Genomic DNA, 19,490 nt, shown 5'->3' on the forward strand with positions numbered 1-19,490 from the left:
TTTTAACCTATTTTCTTTATACATGTATATATTCGTCAAAACATAGAATGTATGCTGTATCTTCAGTTATCACATGCAATCAGACACTTCGGAACTGTAGCATAATGGTGTTTACATACTATACCAGATAAGGCTGTGCTACTGTACTCTGACGTCATAAGTTATAAGTACTTTGATATTTGTTTCATAATAGAATCACTATGTACATAATATTCAAGAGTTGTAAATAAGTATTTGCAATTCAGTATACTTACGTTAAGTGGATATGTATTTTATATATTATTATTTTTGTTATAATTATTTACTTTTATGTATGAATGAATTAATAATTTTCTTATCACACTGTATCCTTCTATACAGAAGGATATTCAAAGGGGTTCTCTTTGGGGGTATTTTCTCTATTCGAAACATTGCTCGTTAAGTGGTGGAACTCTACTCTCAATTTGTCTACCTGAATAGAGAATTGAAAACAAAAATAAAAATAACATTTTTCTTGTTACATTCACATTGTATCCCGCTTATAGGAGAGTTCAGAGGGTTCCTAGTTATAAAACTCTATAACCCTATTTTCTCTCTATTTTCAAGACATAGCGTGCTATGTAGCGGCTAAACGCCACCATTTAAAAAAATATACATAATCACTCCGAATGGAAATCGAATCCACAACCATCGCGTGTACCACAGTGTAGCACTGCACCATACTCCAAAAACAAAAGAAAAGAAATAAAACAAAAAACCTTGTATACAGTACATGTAAATTGAATCAGTCCGAACCAAACCTCATTACATTTTTATCTTTCAGGTAGCAACGCTCGAGATAAGATTAGAACAATGCTCGTGAAACACAAAGGCGAAACGTGAAGAGCGAGCTATGAAGTGAACAATTATGGATGTATAAATGTTATAGTGACATAGTGGTATAGTGTCATAGTGAGCTAGTGAATTAGTGAGATAGTGAAATTGTGTTATGTCAATTTAGTGGATTTTCAAAATGGGTTGTCAGTTAGGAAAGTTAGCAGCGAGTGAAAGGAGGGTGAATAATCAGGGGTTGGGAGATGGACCCCCTCCAGCTACGGACCCTCGACTGCCTTTGACGGCTAAGCAGAAATATTCCATGCTTGCTTCGTGGAAAGGCATTTCGAGAGCTATGGAAAAAACCGGCATCTGTATGTTTATAAAGTAAGTTTAGTACTAATTTAATATATTAGCTAGGAATTTAGATCTTTAAGTTATATTCGTTTTTTTAAGTTAGTCTTAATTGGTAACCTAGCGTAAAAAGTATTTACATAGAAGATGTGTGGTTTGAATTTACGCACCTAGTGAGATGGTCAATGTATTGATCATTATACTCTCCATTTATTTTGTAAAATAGAGTTATGCGTTATTTTAATATAATAACAAAAATATTAACAATAAAATCTATTATATTTATATAGAGAGGCCACTCATGACGCTGTGGCACATAGTGTGACTGTAAACATGAGAGAGTTTGAGTTCGATTCTGTCTGGGGGAAATGAAATAGCTACATTTTTTCGCTCAGATCTGTCTAGATTACCCTCTGACTGCCGTGCTACATGCGGGACTTACTATGAACCTAAAAAAAATATATTATTGAATCTTCTATATAAAATAATAAATTCAAGCCTTTATATTTTTTTTTTTTTTTTATTTTTTTATTGAAGATGGGTAAGCATTTGTCCGCTATCTCACCTGGTGGTAAGTGACGATGCGAACGATGGTGGAGCATGCTTACCCAGAAAATGCCTATTCACTCTTTCCTTGAAGACGGTCAGGTTATATTTAAAGGGGAACAGTTGAGCAGGCAGGGAGTTCCACTCCTTAGCTGTTCTTATAAGGAAAGTGGAAGCGAAGCGCTGCGTACGAGAAGCAGGCACATCGATAACATATGGGTGAAACCCCAGCCTACGTCTAGTGCTCTGCTGATGGAAAGGAGAAGAGGGTATCAGGTCATGAAACGCTGCTGCACACTCTCCGAAATGTACCCTATAGAATACCGACAGGCATGCTACTTTACGACGGTGTTCGAGGCTTTGCAGCTTTGCCTCAACAAGCTTTGTGTTGCCAATGAGCTTCTTGGCGCGATTTTCAATCGCGTCTAAGGTCGCTAGCTGATATTTAGCAGATCCATCCCATAGGTGACAGCAGTACTCCATAAACGATCGGACTTGAGCTTGATAAAGTTGAAGAAGCTGTCCCGGTGTGAAATACTGCCTAATCCTTGAGAGGACACCTAGTTTTTTAGCTGCTGTAGTAGCCAGAGACTCGATATAACGTCCAAAGTTCAGATCTGACGTAAGGTTCATGCCAAGAAGCTCAAGATGGTCAGCCATCGGCACGGGTACATCTCGGAAAGTCGGAGTAAGATCGAAGGGGCTCCGTTTTGTAGAGAATAAACACGCCTGAGTTTTGGTAGCGTTAAACCTGACAAGATTAGCATCACCCCATTCGGAGACGCCCTGAAGTGCCAGATTCAGACGACTGATCATGGACTCCCGACAAGACTGGATTTCGTTCCGGTTGGCCTTCGCATTAGACAGATATTTGTCAACAACCGTGCTGTCATCAGCGTACCCAACGATACCGGGTGCTAACATATCGTTGATGTGCAGCAGGAAAAGGGTTGCGGACAGAACAGAACCTTGAGGAACACCGGCATTTATAGCCTGTTGATCAGATACGCGGCCATCAAGGACAACTTGTATCGATCGCTCACTCAAGAAGTCTGATATCCAAATGCAAAGGTCAGGCGGTATTCCGTATGCGGGAAGCTTACTTATGAGGCTTGCGTGCCAGACCCTGTCAAATGCTTTAGAGATATCGAGAGACACGGCAAGGGCCTCGCCATATCTCTCGATAGCCTCGCCCCATACGTGAGTGACATACACAAGGAGATCTCCCGTCGATCGTCCTTTACGAAATCCGTACTGGTTATCGCTTAGGAGATCATTATCCTCCAGATATGCCACAAGCCTTTTGTTCAGTACACGCTCCATAGTCTTGCAGAGTATGGAGGTGACTGATATCGGCCTGTAGTTGGCAGGGTCAGCCCGACTGCCTTTTTTGGGCACAGGTTGCACGTTTGCAAGCTTCCACGACTTGGGCACTACCCCAGTCTCTAGTGAGAGTCGAAACAGGCGTGTTAGAATAGGAGACAACTCAGGTGCACAGTTTCGCAGCACAATCGCAGGAATGCCGTCTGGGCCGCTCGCCTTATTCACGTCTAGATTTTGCAGGGCTACGCGTACCTCTTTTTGGCGAATGCGGACAGCTGCCATAGAGCAGTCGGCGCGGGGTAATGATGGTGGTGTTTTACCAGCATCATCTAGACGCGAGTTATCCGCAAACATAGAAGCGAACAAGTTCGCTTTATCTTCCGCAGTGTGAGCAAGCGAACCATCTGGCCTCTGCAAGGGCGGCAAAGAGGGCCGACAGAAGTTAGTTTCGACCGCTTTCGCAAGTGACCAAAATGCCTTACTACCCGCTGGGTACGAGGCAAGCTTAGCGCCTACTTTACGAATGCGGTCGAAACGAGCTCTGCGTAATTCTTTTCTGCCTAGCCTGGAGGCCCTGTTGAAGTTTTTCTTCAGTTCACGAGTATTCGGAGCTTTGCGCGTGCGAGCATCAGCCCAGGCAGTGTACGCCTTCTGTTTCCGCGCTTCTGCACGGTCACAGTCAGCGTCAAACCATGGGCGAGCTTTACCACCAGAAGGAATATCAGAGTATGGTATGAAATACTCCATGCCCTGCCGTAAGACTTCGGTTATGGCTTCTGCGCAGCTCGACGATTCTCCTGAAGAAAAACAAGATCTCCAAGGATAAGCTGAAAAGAAGTGGCGCATCTCATCCCAGTCTGCTGACTTGTATCGCCACACCCGTCTTATTCAAATTCAAATTCAAATTCAAAATATTCTTTATTCAAATAGGCAATTATTACAAGCACTTTTGAATCGTCGAATGAACATATGAATAAAAAGCTACTACCGGTTCGGAATGCAGTTCTGCTGAGAAGAGCCGGCAAGAAACTCAACAGTTGCTCTTTTCAAAGTCAATGGTACAATCTATTACATTAGCTGACAGCTGTCCTGCCCGACATTCAATAGACATTAATTCCATACATGCTTATCCTCTAAATATTCTTGAACAGTGTAATACGCTTTACTTGTTAGAATTTTTTTTACAGATATTTTAAATTTTTGTAGTGGCAAACTAAGAATACACTGCGGAATTTTATTATATACACGTATACTCAGACCCATAAAGGATTTATTAACTTTTTGGAGGCGAAAACTTGGTGTAACAAGCTTATCTTTATTTCTCGTTCCTATCGTATGACTGTCACTATTTTTGCTATGACAATTTATATTTTGTCGGACAAAGAGAATGTTATAATATAGAAATTGGGAAGCAACTGTAATAATACCTGCATCTTTGAAAACATCTCGCAGAGAATCTCGAGCTCTTAGATTATAAATATATCTCACGGCTCTTTTTTGGTGAACAAATATTGAATTGATATCTGCAGCACTGCCCCATAGCAGCATTCCATAAGATAAAATACTATGAAAGTAGCTAAAGTAGACTAGTCGGGCAGTTTCAACGTCCGTCATTTGTCTTACTTTTTTAATTGCGAACGCGGCAGAGCTGAGTTTATCCGCAAGTGCTTCCAGATGAGCGTTCCACTGGAGTTTGGAATCTATAGTTACACCTAGGAAAATAGCTGATTCCGACAAATTAAGAGCTTCTCCTTTAATTAGTAGGCTAAAATTATGTTTTTTAACATTTTGTAAAGTAAACTCAATACATTTAGTTTTTTTGGCATTTAACATTAGATTATTAACATCAAACCAACGAAGAATATGCGACAATGCACTATTCACTTCGTCATAGTTTATTTTATTTCGGTCAACCTTAAATATTAAAGAGGTATCATCCGCGAAAAGTACAATATCACATAGGTTCTTCACATAAAAAGGCAGATCGTTAATATAAATAAGAAATAAAAGAGGACCGAGAATAGATCCTTGTGGAACGCCCATCTTTAGAGGAGATCCAGATGATTTTACATTATTTATACTAACCTTCTGGATTCTTCGGTTTAGATATGAGGCAATAAGATCAAGGGCGGTACCCTGTATACCATAATGATATAGTTTTAATAACAGAGTTTCATGGTCTACACAATCAAAGGCTTTGGATAAATCACAAAATACTCCAATAGCATTTTGTGACTTCTCCCATGCGTCATAAATGTGCTTTAGGAGTGCTGCACCCGCATCCGTAGTGGACTTGCCTTTGGTGAAACCATATTGCTCACTATGGGCGTAGCTGTAGCGTGTAGCTCATATGGCTATTATACCGCAAGGGCCCTGATCGGGTGGTGAGTACACGGATACAGACTTCACCAGACAGTGGTCAGAGGAGCCCAACGGGGCCGTAACTGCATCGCACAGAGCATCGGTCTGGGTCTGTAGTCAAGAGAAGGTCTAAGCAATTAGCTGTGTGGGACCCAACATCGGGGACCCTCGTCGTATAACCTTTCTATAAGAACGTCGATAAAACTATAGATTGAATGAATATTTTTATACTTAAATCATAATAGCAGTTGCAAACTAAAACTGCTATCTCCTGTGAAAATTGATAAAACATCACGTGTGAGAATTCAAACAATGTCAACAGCGAGAAAAGAATTCAAATTATTTTCGAAGAGTTTCAGTCTTTTTTAGAACCTCTACAACCTCAAACTTGTTTCATTAGTTTCAAATAAATAAAAAAAAATAGCTTCTCGTTTTTACATGCATGTTTGCACACTATTTTGTTCCCAATTTCAAGGTATTTCTAGTTGATTGGCGAAAGTCGACGATTCCCACTCTGAATATTTTTTTTTCATTTTCTCGCTCTGGTAACAAGGGAAAACGCGGTGCTAAATTCCGCCACTCAACACCTGCAATAATATTTTAATATTAACAAGAAATTACACAAATTATGTGTAAGGCTACTCTTATTCTAAATATTGAAACTATTATAATCTGTATAACCACAAAGAAGATTTAATGTTCATAATTTTTTAATCTGTGTTTATAAAATAAGAACTATGAATATTTTCTTAAAACTACAACTTTTCTAAAGATGTACTATAAACTCAACTTAAATATTCTGCTTTGGTTGTAGATATAATAAAATTTACATGCAATTTTCTCAAAGTTATGTGAATATAATTTATAGAAGACAGGAGTTAAGCTTGTCCCAAACGATCGATATGGGATTCATTTTTAACTTTTATTCCAAAGTATTTCATATTATTTTAGTTGAAACCTCCATTGTGCAGCGACACAACGACTGTAAACGCGACGGTTGTGGGTTCGATTCCCATTCGGGGGAATAATTTTTTCATTTTCCTCCTTCATTTCAAAGTCGCAATAACTAAGCTCTACGTGGAGAACAGAGTGTTCTAACACTAAGCCTCTCTTATACGCTTACCCTGTCGCACGCAGGATGTTATATAATATATTACTTTTATATTAATTTAATCACTCATTAAACATTATTTAGGTTTAAAATTAAACGAATATTGTATAAATTTATTCAGGCAAACTTCAGACATAATAAAGTAATTTGTAGCTATTTAAATAAAGCAGTTGTCGGTGCAAGTCCAGTGTGTAAATTGAAAAGATTGCGTTTTAAAGTTTCTATCTCCGTCCGGGGGACTTATTATAGTACGATCTTTTTTTCTCTTTCTTACTGTGATAAAAAAGGTATATTCTAACCTTGGACACTGACTCGGATCTTGCTCAAGTAGGCAGCGTTGTACTCCGTCACTCAACACTCAATATCTCAAAAATTAAACGAAAATTAAAGTATCGATTGTGTGTACACTAGATTCTCTCTCCCTCTCCTCCTTTATGCGGAATAAAGAATTCTATAAACAAAATAATCGATCGACATGCATTCAGATTCTACCTATCTAATTCACATGTTATTTATTGTAAGGAACACAAAAACACATGTTGTAAGAACATTCGCTTTACTGCGAACGTGTAGAAATAACAAATATAAGGAATGATTGAAATAAATTATTTACAGTGTGCGTAACTTCCCAGTAATCAACCGAGCGGCTGGGGAAAATTTTGTTTTAAATATACCTACGACATATTATGTAAATTGAGAAAGAAAGTACTATAAGTATTACCGATACTATAAGTTAAGCTATTTACAAATGTAGGTGTTACTACGAATCTAGTGATAAGACACTCCGTTTTCTCTTTCCGATCAGTTTTCTCGACATTGTGGGTCTAGTGGCGGTATTCAACGGCGGCGGCGGCTGCTTTATCTGCCAGAGGGGAGTTATTGAATTAAAAGCTTTGTTTTCAATACAAACTTTGAACTGGTGAAAGCTAAAAACTTTAAGAAATCAACAAAAGATAGATTGGAGACAACGAGCCGGCACATGAAAAGTTCCACAAGAGGGTCGTACCAAGTGTCCCTGAGTTCAGTAACTTTGATTATTTTGCCTTTCCTTCGTGTTAGTAATATAAGAACTTGGTGAAGTTCATTCTGTAAGCGTCGTATTATGACGGAATATTTATTCGTACCTACATTTTTTTCTATGTCTAAGATAAGATTTTTTTTCAGCTTTATGCAAAAAATTTTCCCTCACATAAAAAACACTCTTTACTATATCCAGTGCTATATGAGCCTACACTAGAGTGGTTTACTGGTAACCTTTGAAGACTTCCACTATTCAGATCCTGGGCCCATCTTCAGACCAGCTCGATGGTACCATTTCATACTATTGTTATCTAAGCTGCGTATAATTATACAGTTTTAAATTATTCTAATAATTGTAACTATATTTAAGATACAATTATTGTAATTATTGTAAGTTATGTTGATTTCCGGAGGCATTGTTTTTTGAGTGGCGGATCTCAACGCCGCGCTATGTCTCGGCTCCAGAACGAACATATAAGTCTATTAAATATTTCATTTCCTCGAGAGGGAATCGAACCCACAACCTGACGCGCTTACAGTCACATCCTTGTACCCCTATAGAAAGTGGGTCAAATTCAATGTTTTAAATTTTATTACAAAATTACATAGTTACAAGTGGATCTGATAGAAGCATATTATATTAGAAAAAAGGCAATACACATTCCATTCCTCTAAAACAAATCTATTCATCCGTATTTCATTTACCGTACACAACGCGTCATGTCAAACTCAAATTGCCTTATATTGCATATCTACTGAAACAATTATGTAAACTAAATCGTGTAGACTGCAGAGTTCTTCAGTTTTTTTTAAATTTCACGCATATATCAGAGTAGGCAGGAAATCCAGTGTTTCGACTCTCCGTTCCCCAATTCAAGATATTGGTTGTGAGCGGCAGTGTATGAGTCTCCTGAACAGAGCAAGGAAATGACAATAATTCACACCTCCGAGTTGGAATCGAACTCAGTTTTAAGTATTTTTTCTAAATTTAAATATACGAATGTCCATTTAAAACATGCTTTATGTTTAAGCATTGAAGAATCGAATCCACAACCATCCTATACAATCAGTCGTATGAAATTTCAATTTAGGTCAATATGTAGAGGTGAGTGCCGCTCGACTGCACCGATGATGGTTGGATATTGCTCATTCATTTATCCACAGTAATGACGATCGAGCTTTAAACGTAACCCCTTTTACACCCTTACGTTGTTCCACCCTTATAAATAAATATAAATATTTTATTAAGCTTATGTATTTATATACATAATATCGGGGTGTATTTATATACATAATATCGGTTCGATCCCCACTCGAGGAATTTAAATTTATATTTTCATTTCTTCGCTCTGGTGTCGAGGCAAAGTGCGGCCTTGAGTTTTGCGGAAAAAGGGGTACGAAGTGTATTAACACTAGTTTCCTTCTATCTACCCTGCTGTATGCAAGATACAGCGTAAAGCTAATTAAATGTATTTTTTTAATTTTTTTATTACATAATACTGTCTTTCAATCTATAACATATAAGCATATGGTACGGAGGCCGTCGGTTCGATTCCCATTCGGAGGAATGTATTATTTTATATTTGGTAAAAAGACAAAAGACAAAATGTGAAGTTGAATTCTGTAACTCATGAAAATTTGGCAGAAAATTGGGATGTTAATCAACTTAAGCGAGATACAGCGTAAAGTAAAAAAGTCATTAAGGCATCTTAAACTAATAGCAACTAAAAAACAACTAACTATATTTGACGCGTACCTCGAAATATGGGCGACTAATTCAATTAAAAGAAAGAACTTAATTTAAAATAATTCAATCTTTTAAATTTTCTAACTCCCTGAAATGACATGTGAAAAGGAAACGTCACCTAAACAAAATGTTTTCTAAGCAATTGCAGAAAAAAAGTAAAAAAATCGTAGTACACTGCATATTTAACTGTGACTGCAACGTGTTCGTTGGACAGGGCAATTAGTTTGTCTTGTTTTTCCGAGCCACTTGCTGTGTTCGTGCCGTTATTGCTTATACAGTGACATCGCTGATAACTTTTTTTTCAGGTTCACGCTATATCATGTACTAGCGGACCCGGACGCGGCTACGCCTGCTTGAAATATAAGAATATAATTTCTATAGAAATATAATTTCAATCAAGATGAAATGCTAAAAGTGACTATTATATTTATTTTCATATAAGGATGAATATCAAAATGACGCGGTAACGAACGCGGTCGCGTAGCGACGACGGTTGTTATTAACATGGCAGAATAAATTGCATGTCAAATTAGAAAGTATTTTAATTTATTAGTATATATGTGTAATGTAATATTATATAGCCTATAGCACTTCTGAAGAATGCAGCTTTCATACAAAACAAAAACAAAGTAAATCTATCCAGTAGATCCAGAGATCTTATCGTTCAAACAAACAAACAAGCAAACAAACAAACTCTTCCGCTTTATTATATTAGTTTAGATATAGAACCGGGAAGGCGGAGGGAACCTAGTGTTCAGCCAATATTGTTTCCTTAAGTTTCTGTCGAATTTGTTAGAAATAGATAACGGAAATATCTGAACATAAGGTTCCCAGACTGCTTCAGTCTACTTTGCCATGTGCGTGACACTGCGTGAAGCTAAAAAAAAGAAAATAAACTCTACGATGCGATTCTCTTACTATTAAAGTTAGTAATATTTAGTATATTTTAGTATTATAATATTTAAATACAAATATATATTACACAACGGTCCCTGAACAGACACAAACAGCCAAACAAAGTTAGCCTGTTCCGTGGAACGGCAATAATTATTCTACACCACAAGTAATATATGCTTCAATGATTTCGAAACATTGTTAGTACAAATCTAGATATACTCTAGATTTAATTAGGTCTGTGAATTGTAGAACTTGTAAACTGTAGATGAAATTGTGGTTGAGTTTGTTCTACATTTCTAATATTTGTATTGAAGTTTATCTAGGCTGGAGGCCTGTTGTCGCACAGGGGTTAAAAACGTGATTGTAAGACCGACAGATTGTGAATTCGATTCCCACTCAAAGAAATTAAATATGAAATATTTTCATATCTAGCAGAAAGTGGAATTCAAGCCCTTTATTTATACTTGATTAAGGAATTAAGTTTAAATTAAGTTAAGTAATATATTTTATATATGTTACTTCTTATGATTTTATCCTTAAAAAAGTTAATGTTAAATCACACTTTTCTCTTTTTAATATTATATGGAGGTATCACTGAAGAGTGTTTGATAGATTGAATGCCGCTACGTAAAGTAACTTACGTAATAGCTAGAAAATTGAGCGGAAAAAGGGGAACGGGGTGCCTTAACACTTGGTTGCCTCTGCCTACCCCACAATATGCGGGATACAGCGATCTGAAAAAAAAACACAAACATATATTTTATATTTCTAAGAGTCGAATTGAAACTAGATGTATACAATAAAATGGGATAGAAATGAATAAAATATATTTTAAGAATTTTGAATGTCGGATTTCCGCACCTGCTCCGAGCAAGTCTAACGCATTAGATGCAGGGACATGCTTTGGTTATATATGTATAACTGCTTATACTGCTTATACACTCGATTAAATACTATCACAAATTTTAAGGTTTTATGCTATTTCACATTTAGAAAAGAAAAATACTTTATGTTTTAAAATAGGATCTTGCTTGATCAGAATATAATGGCTTAGTGGTTAGCGCTCATGAACGGCCTACAGGAGGTATTCGGATCAATTTTCATTTCTTTAGAGTATTTGTATTGTTACGTGGGGTAGTTATACACACAACACAAAGAATTATAGACAGTATTAGTAGCACCAACTAACGCTACATTTGTTTGACCCTCTCATAAAATATACGACAGTTGTCGAATTGTTGTACATTTTTTGATATAGAAAACTCGTCTTCTATGGCAAAATGGTAATAAGGAAAAACAAAATCATTATTCATTATTTTATTATTTAACAAATAGCTTTAGGCTTTTTCCAGAGTGTCCTAACACTAGGTTCTCTCTGTCCACTCGACTATTTTTAAGAAATAGTGTAGAGCTTAAAAATAAAGAAAAAAGCCACAAGTACATTCCCAATTTGGTACAGGAAGTGACGTCACGTCACATCCCATTAAAAGGTAATAAGGTGTGTGGAAATGCTCTCCAAATATATTACGTTCGTTTTATGTGATGTGTTCGGTCACTAATGTTTATGGGAAATCAATTTATTATCTACTTATTTTGTTAGACCCCATAGACTCAGTGGTAGTATATCTACTTTCATAGTGCTTCATTTTCGCTCTATTCTTCGTTTTTTCTTTTACAAAAATAGAGTTTCTTCCCGAAGTATAGATAAGATAAGGTTTTCTCTACATACCAATCAAAAACCGATAAGAAAGTGAATTCGAACTGACTACTTTAGAAGCAATGACTAACTCCAAATATTTAACCAAGGCACCCTGAAAATCCAAGTGAAATATTCTTGGAATATAGAAGTTGTAATATTTACGTGAGGCAGTTAGCCTCTCGACCCAAATACCTTCGTCAAATCAAATTCATTAACCTGTATAGATTACTTAACCGACTTAGAATAATTTCCTAATTTTTATACAGACAAAATATTTTAACGTCTTATGCTTTTTTATTTATTTAACTTCACGCTAGCAGAGTAGATAGAGGGAACTTGGGAAAATGTTAAGATACTCCGTTCCCATTAAGTTCCGTTCCCGTCCCCTTCTTTCCGTCGATAATTAGAGGCATTGTGTGTTGACTGCGGAACTCAACCTTGTGCAACCGGGCTACAACGGCCTCATAAGGCAAAGCGTAGTTAAGAATTCCGCCACTCAACACGCCATTTCACGAGAATTCAGCAGAAACTTGGGAACGGAAATGTCTTAATAAAAACAGAATATTTTAACCCAAGGATGATCTGGATACAACATAAAGCTAAAAAAAAAAAAAATAAACATCATCAAATTCTTAATTGCTTAAGCCCTTTTACCCAAATCAAAAGAATCCTTCCCAATTTCCCGCCGAGGTAGTTGACAGGCGGATATTATGTACATAATTATTATACTTGAAATTTCTCGGACTTAGTTAATTATTATTCAACTTCCGGCAGTCCGAAACAAAGTTACGTTGGATCAATCTATCAACGTCGAGGAAGGTGCTAAAAATGATGAATTATTACGGAGTTAGAATCTTCTTGAAGGTGTTCTTTTACTTTTAATATTTTAGAGTTTTTCTTTGCTATTTTCACTCAATTGGAAAGTATTGGGCGCTACGCGATGGCTGCTTGGATGTATGTTGTATTTTAACATTATTTATGACTCCAGAAGTCAAAGACAAGTGGGGAACGGAAAATCTCAATAAGACCGGAGTGTCTTAACACTAAGTTTAGAGGTTCCCCCTGCCTACAAGGCTACATGCGGGATACAGCGTGAAGCTAAGAAAACACTTAGTAATTGAGAACGTAAAGTGAACGTGAGGAATTAAAGATTTAGCCAAGACTATATCTGAATATTTAAAATAGCTGATTGAATATTAATATTCCTCTCGCATCGTCTGACATTATACAACAATTTACTTAAGAGGTTTTTGATCATGGCATCTGGTTCATTTTTTAAATATCATCAGTATATATTGTTATTATTTTATTATTTTTAACCGACTTTCAAAAAGACCAATAGCAACGAAACAAAACGCAGGGTTGAGTTCCACCACTCAACTCTTTATGTAATGAACATTAACACGATTCAGTATGTTAAAATATTATTGAAAAATGATATCACAAATATCTATAAACTTTATTCTATAGAAGATAAAAACTGCAGGAAAATTTATACATTCAATATAAAATGATTTGAGGTTTTTAACTGAAACCACAAAATGCTTTTAATAACCAATCAATTAATAGATTAAACTAGCGTAAAAACATGACAGCCGTAGCTTAGTGGACAATAATTTTCATAATATATAAGTAATCGATTCTACTAAATGTATTGGAATTAAAACTAAAAGTGCTTGTAAAATCTTTTTTTATAATGGATATTTTGAATTTGTATTATACATAGTTTTTCTGTAAATGCAGCGGTTGCGGATAAGGTTCCCACTAAGAGTAATTAGTAATAGTGGAAGAAAACAACATACCTACTTACTATATTTTTTGTTCATATCATCTCACATGTAGTAGGGAATAACCTCGTGTTGAGAAGCAAAAAGGTATAAGTAGATGTATTTCTTACATGATCTAACTTAATGAAGTTAGATCATGTAAGAAAGAAACGGCCTCTATAATATTTACTAATTTAGTACATTCAGAAGAAAGGTGGGACCGTAAACGTGACAGATTGTGATTGTGAGAAATAAAATATTCAATACTTGCATTTCTTCTCTCTGGTAACGAGGCAAAGCACGGCGTTCAGTTGGGCCACATAACATGCATCATGGAGCGGGGAACGGAAATGTCTCTTTACTAGATTCTCTCTGCCTACCCTGCTATATACTACGTGAAGTTCAAAAAAATATTACATACACCTACGTCGATATGTCGGTATGTACCTACATATCTGCTTCTTGCATCATTAAAAGGTTCCCAAAGGGAGATCAAAGTTGCAATGCTATAAATTGAATGAACAATTTCTCAGGAATGAATATTAAATCATGCCTGAAACGATACTCTCGTTTCTCTTTACCTACCCCACTATGTGCAGTATATAGCGTAAAGCTAAAGAAAATATAATTTTGACCCATAGTCATGTCTACAAGCTTTTATTTAATTTCTTACGTCCTAAGATTTACTAGTAATGAAATTATGAAGTAAAATTTGACCCCTTTTCCCAGTTCCCGTTCCCGTTCCAGAGCCCATTTCCCATTGATCTAAAAGTCTAAATCCACTTTTAGTTTCTATGAAAATGCAATAATGCATAATCAGCATCTTTAAATCAAAATGGCCGCTACATATTATTGTATTACATTTTTATATTGCGAATAATAAATTACTTATCTCGCCTGAGCGAAGTGGCGTTCCCATGATAATTTAAAATTTATGGGAAATAGCGTGAAGGTAGGTACTTAAATCAAAGAGCTGGACTTATAGAATACGATAGATAACGATGGAATTCAGATAAAAATATTATTCAATTTTTTCCGTCATTTTGCGATGCTAACAACATAAACAACAAGTTATAATAAGCGCATAAGAATTTTAACGAACAAGAAGAGTGTATGTGCTTAGAGCACTCGAACGATTGCCAAGAGACGCTGATTCGAATTTTTACATGTACACGCTATAAATATTTTTCTATCCTTAGAAAATCTAAATTAAAATCAGCTTCACGCTGTATCCCGCACACAGCAGGGTAGGCAGAGGGAACTTAGTGTTAAGACACTCCGTTCCCCACTATCCGCCAAATTCTGGAGGTTTTCCGGAGAGGCGAAACTCAACACCGCTCTTTGCCTCGATACCAGAGCAAAGAAATGAAAATATAAATGTAAATAAATATTTCATTTCCTCGAGTGGGCATCGAACCCACAACCGTCGCGTTACAGTCACACCCATGTGCCGCTGCGCCACGACTGTCTTAGTACGGAGTAATAATTATTCTCTGTTTTATATTTTATGATTAATTTTCTCCATTATGTAGCAAACGTTTCATCAATATGTCTAGACAAAATGCTATGATGAAATATTTCACTATCGAGAACATAACTTCATATTTCATCTTCAGTTAACTTGTTCTATTTAAATTTTAAAAGATACTTTAAAATAATTAATTTATCAAAGCTAGTTCTTAATAAAACTTTACGAAAGCTCGTCTTGATATATATTTTTCTCTTAAAGTTTATCCAAGTAATCTTATATTTAAGTCAGTCGTGGCGCAACTGCACAGTGCGTGACTATAACGCTGTGGTTTTGGGTTTGATTGCCATTTAGTAGAATGATTTATTTTCATTTTCTCGATATGATAACAAGAGAAAATGTATCCTTTAATTCCGCCGTTCCCCAAACAATTGTATTTTGCAATTGAACATTAAATGGAAAATGGGAAACAGATTGCCGTTGCTAGTTAGGTAGGTCTTTTATGTACCTTGCTATATAACCGAATATACACAGCCTGAAGCTAAAAAAGGTTCTCTCTTCCTACCCTGCTGTATGCGGGATACAGCGTGAAGCAAGAAATGATGATAATGATGATGTGTATTATGTGGTGGAAGTCAACTCTCTCTCTCCCTCTCTCTCATTAGAAAATAAAATAGTTAGTCCCTATCACTCAATAAGCAACAACACCATCAATAAACATGGTAGTTCTTAACAAATTAGATAATAAACCTTTTACTAGGGTGGTAAAACAATTACTGTAATGTATTAGCCAGGTGCTCCCTTAAGTCCCATCGACGAAGCCATGCCTTCGTTGAAAAAGTAATATGGGATAATAAATGGTCTATTTAGATTATGTTATGTTCGTTAATTATTTGGTTGTTGATAGGCAAAGAGAACCTCGTATCGAACACAAAATTGTGCTTTCTCTGGATATAATAAGGAAGAAATATGTATTACTTCTTCACTCTGGTACCGAGCCAAAATACGGCGTTAAGTTCCGCCACTCAACAAACAATGATTCAAAAATTCGGGGGAAAGTGAAAAACGAAAATATCTTAATTGAGGCGGAATATCTTAACACTAGTTTGCCAGGTTCTCTCTGCCTACCCTTCTATATTGCAGGATACAGTTTCAAACTAAAAAAACATTGCCTGTCTTTCCTTATATAATCTTTATAAATACTTTCTAATTTACATTGCTCTCCAAAGCTATTTTAAAATATGATAGCTACTATTAGTAATTCAAATAACAAAAACTTCATATAAATTCCATTTAATCAGGTAAAAGTTAAATAAAACAGTTGAAACTCACAAAGGCCTTGGGGCGTTTCAATTTTATTACATTCAGTGGAATCAAATAACTTGAGGCGACTTTACGTGTCTTCTGCGAAATCACCTCCTAATGTACGGCGGGGCTTTGGAATTTACCGGTTTCTGAAAGCTTAGTTTCAGTGAGAAAGCTTATTGAGCTTTTTATTAGGAACGGTTGAATAGAATGAATGAAATTATGAAACCGTCTTGCCGCAGAGACGTAAGTATGTGACTGTATACACGACGGGTTGTAGGTTCGATGGTCACTTGAGGAAATTAAATATTTGATATTTCCCGTTAGGGTAACGAGGCAAAGCGCTGCGTTGAGTTCAATATTCAACACGCAATGCCTTCAGAATTTGGCTTTAATGTGAACAGAGTGTTTTAACATTAGGTTTACTCTGTCTACTGCTAAAAAATAGTACTTAAAACTTATTGGTTATCATCGTAATACTTAGTAATATGCTAACGATCCCTCTAAGAGATTAAAACTCTTCACTATATTTTAATGTCTAAAGTATCCATCGTTAGAGAATGTCAAGCTATTTGACTTGAAGCCTTGAAAGGTAATAAATCTAAACGGTTTTAGTTATCAGTTTAAGTGATTTGTTTGATCTAGCTCATCTATGTAATACACTTTTAATCAGGCAAAATGTCAAAATTATGGTTGGGGGTAGTCAGTTTCCATAATATTATAGCCAAAGGACGTTATATTTTTAACAATTTTTTAATGTTATTCTATATTTAGGAAAGAATAACACTTTTTTATGGCTAAGCGGTCAGAGCGCTTGGACGGTTTCCAAGAAGCGCTGGTTCAAATCCCATTATGTTCAAATTTTTAAACGTTTTCTAAAAAGGACATTATATATTTTTCTAAATGTATAGTTTTTTTTAAAGTGTCCTATGTCCTTTCTAATTTCTCTAAGAATATATGTACAGAGTTTCATTATAATCGGTTGGGAAGTTTTGTCGTGAAAGCGTAACAAACTTACATTCTTTGGATCTTGTACACGTCGGATAGGCTAGACATGGAAGTGACAAATGTCTCCATTTTCAGTGCCATGAGAAACACTACCATTAGAGTAGATAAAAATGATATTTTAAAAGACAATATAAATCTTAATGCGATTATCAAGTTATTATTTCACACCAGAAATAAATGGACTTCCATCTTGCAGATTAAAAACTTTACAAAAAGCTTATTCATGTTATTTTACGTTTCTTTTCTTATTTATATTAATAAAGAAATGTTTGATGCAGTTAAGAAGTCCCTATTCTATGAAGACTGCTAGTTCTATTCTGGTGGTATATCAAGTCAAACTAATTTTCTAGTTAATTTTAACCGATTTTTCATCAGCTTCACGCTGTATTCCGCACGTAGACGGATAAGCAAAGGGAACCTAATGTTAAGACATTCCTTCCCCCACTTTCCGCCAAATTTTTGAGACATTGCGTGTTGAGTAACGGAATTTAACACGCTTTTGCCTATATTGTTAATTTTAACGTTAATATTTAGGCCGCTATTTATAAGCCGCTCTTAACTCTGAGATCGATCTTGAGATTTCCTAGCTCTGGTTAGAAGTCAAGGCGCGGCGTTGAGTTTCGCCACTCAACACTAGGTTTCCTCTGCCTACAAAGCGGGTAAAAAGTGGGACCAAAAAAAATTAACAGCATTGAGAGTACAAAATTAATAACCCCTATACATCAGGTGGAACATCGATAGACATTGACCTAATTTCGGAAACTCTTGCCACAATAACACTATCAAATTGCGTATGTAGCTACTTATAGCTACATGCCATACAATTTGATAGCGTCTCACACTTATGCGAGAGTACCTTTATGTGCCGTAATTGCTATTTTAGTTAGGTTATAATACCTCCTTTTATTATCCGCTAGTAAAAGATCTTTTTTTGCTTACGAATTTATGTTGTGATCAGATTTAGGGATTTATATTGAGTATGGAACCGGTTTAAAATAAGTTCACAAAATCAGCTTCACGCTGTATCCCGCACACAGCAGGGTAGGCAGAGGGAACCTAGTGTTAAGACACTCCGTTCCCCACATTCCACCATTTTTTTCAAAGCATTGCGTATTGAGTGGCAGAACTCAAAGCCGGACTTTTGTCTAGGTTCCAGAACAATGAAAATATTAAAAAATAATAAAATAATCCCTCAAGTGGGGACCGAACCCACAACCATCACGTACAGTCACACCTTTGTGCCCCAGCGCCACGTCAGCCTGAAAGTAAGTATATCTTAATATTACTAACTGAGAGATCAGTCTCGATATAGTTTGAAGTCCCTTGCTTTTCTGTAATCATACTTGTAACCCAAAGTTAGGGGATTTCGACGGTTAACCCTCATATCGAATAGCTTCGGGCCTCGTATAACGGAGAGTACTGAAGAAAGTGTTGAATTTCGTATCTTATATCTACGAAGTAAATAGTACATTCTTTAAAAAAAACTTATATTAATAATTAATTTTTGAGCTTAAACTCTTCTTCCGAAATTCGTTGCATTTGCAAGGTCAATAGCGGAATGCTAAGTAATACATTAAAATACATCATTTCATCAAAATATTACTTTGACCTAGCATAATTTAAAAACTCTAGGCAATTAGTAGTGGATCTTAATACGACATTTCTGGGTTCGATTCCCACTTGTAAGAAAATAATTAATTATTTTCATTTCCTCGGCGTTAAGTTTCAAAACAGAAAATCCGATGATGTGCTTAGAACGGAGTGTCCTAAATCTTAGCCCTAGGTTCCCTGCGCCTACCCTATTATATGCGGGATACAGCATAAAGCTACGAAATAAGGTAGCAAAAAAATACATTTCTCTCAATATTTACAAGCTAACGACTAAACCAACAAGATGTTAGGGTCCCTTTAAGAATTGGCAGGTTCCTTTGTCACCACCTTACAGAATAAACAACCCTTTTGTAAGACCATTGTGAGAACAGAAGTCAGTGTTTTTATTTGAGAACACTTTGTAACGGTTGCTTTGGTACGAGACGTCTCTATTGTGAGCACTCGTAAGTCAAGGTGACTAGATGATATTTTGTAAAAAACAA

General features: G+C 36.0%; 1 protein-coding gene across 1 annotated transcript in view; it reads left to right on the plus strand.

Moving 5' to 3' along the window:
• LOC146530639 (neuroglobin-like) overlaps positions 1-19,490 on the plus strand; it is a 68,063-nt gene that overhangs the window by 34,739 nt on the left and 13,834 nt on the right. Inside the window, exon 3 of the mRNA XM_085199136.1 lies at positions 803-1,179. Within this exon, the coding sequence (XP_085055262.1) occupies positions 992-1,179 (188 nt within the window). The 5' untranslated portion in view covers positions 803-991. The remainder of the gene's footprint in view (positions 1-802; positions 1,180-19,490) is intronic.

The sequence above is a fragment of the Heliconius melpomene genome, chromosome 16, assembly GCF_056956725.1.
Source record: "Heliconius melpomene rosina isolate 202511_hmr_F chromosome 16, ASM5695672v1, whole genome shotgun sequence".
Taxonomy (NCBI): domain Eukaryota; kingdom Metazoa; phylum Arthropoda; class Insecta; order Lepidoptera; family Nymphalidae; genus Heliconius; species Heliconius melpomene.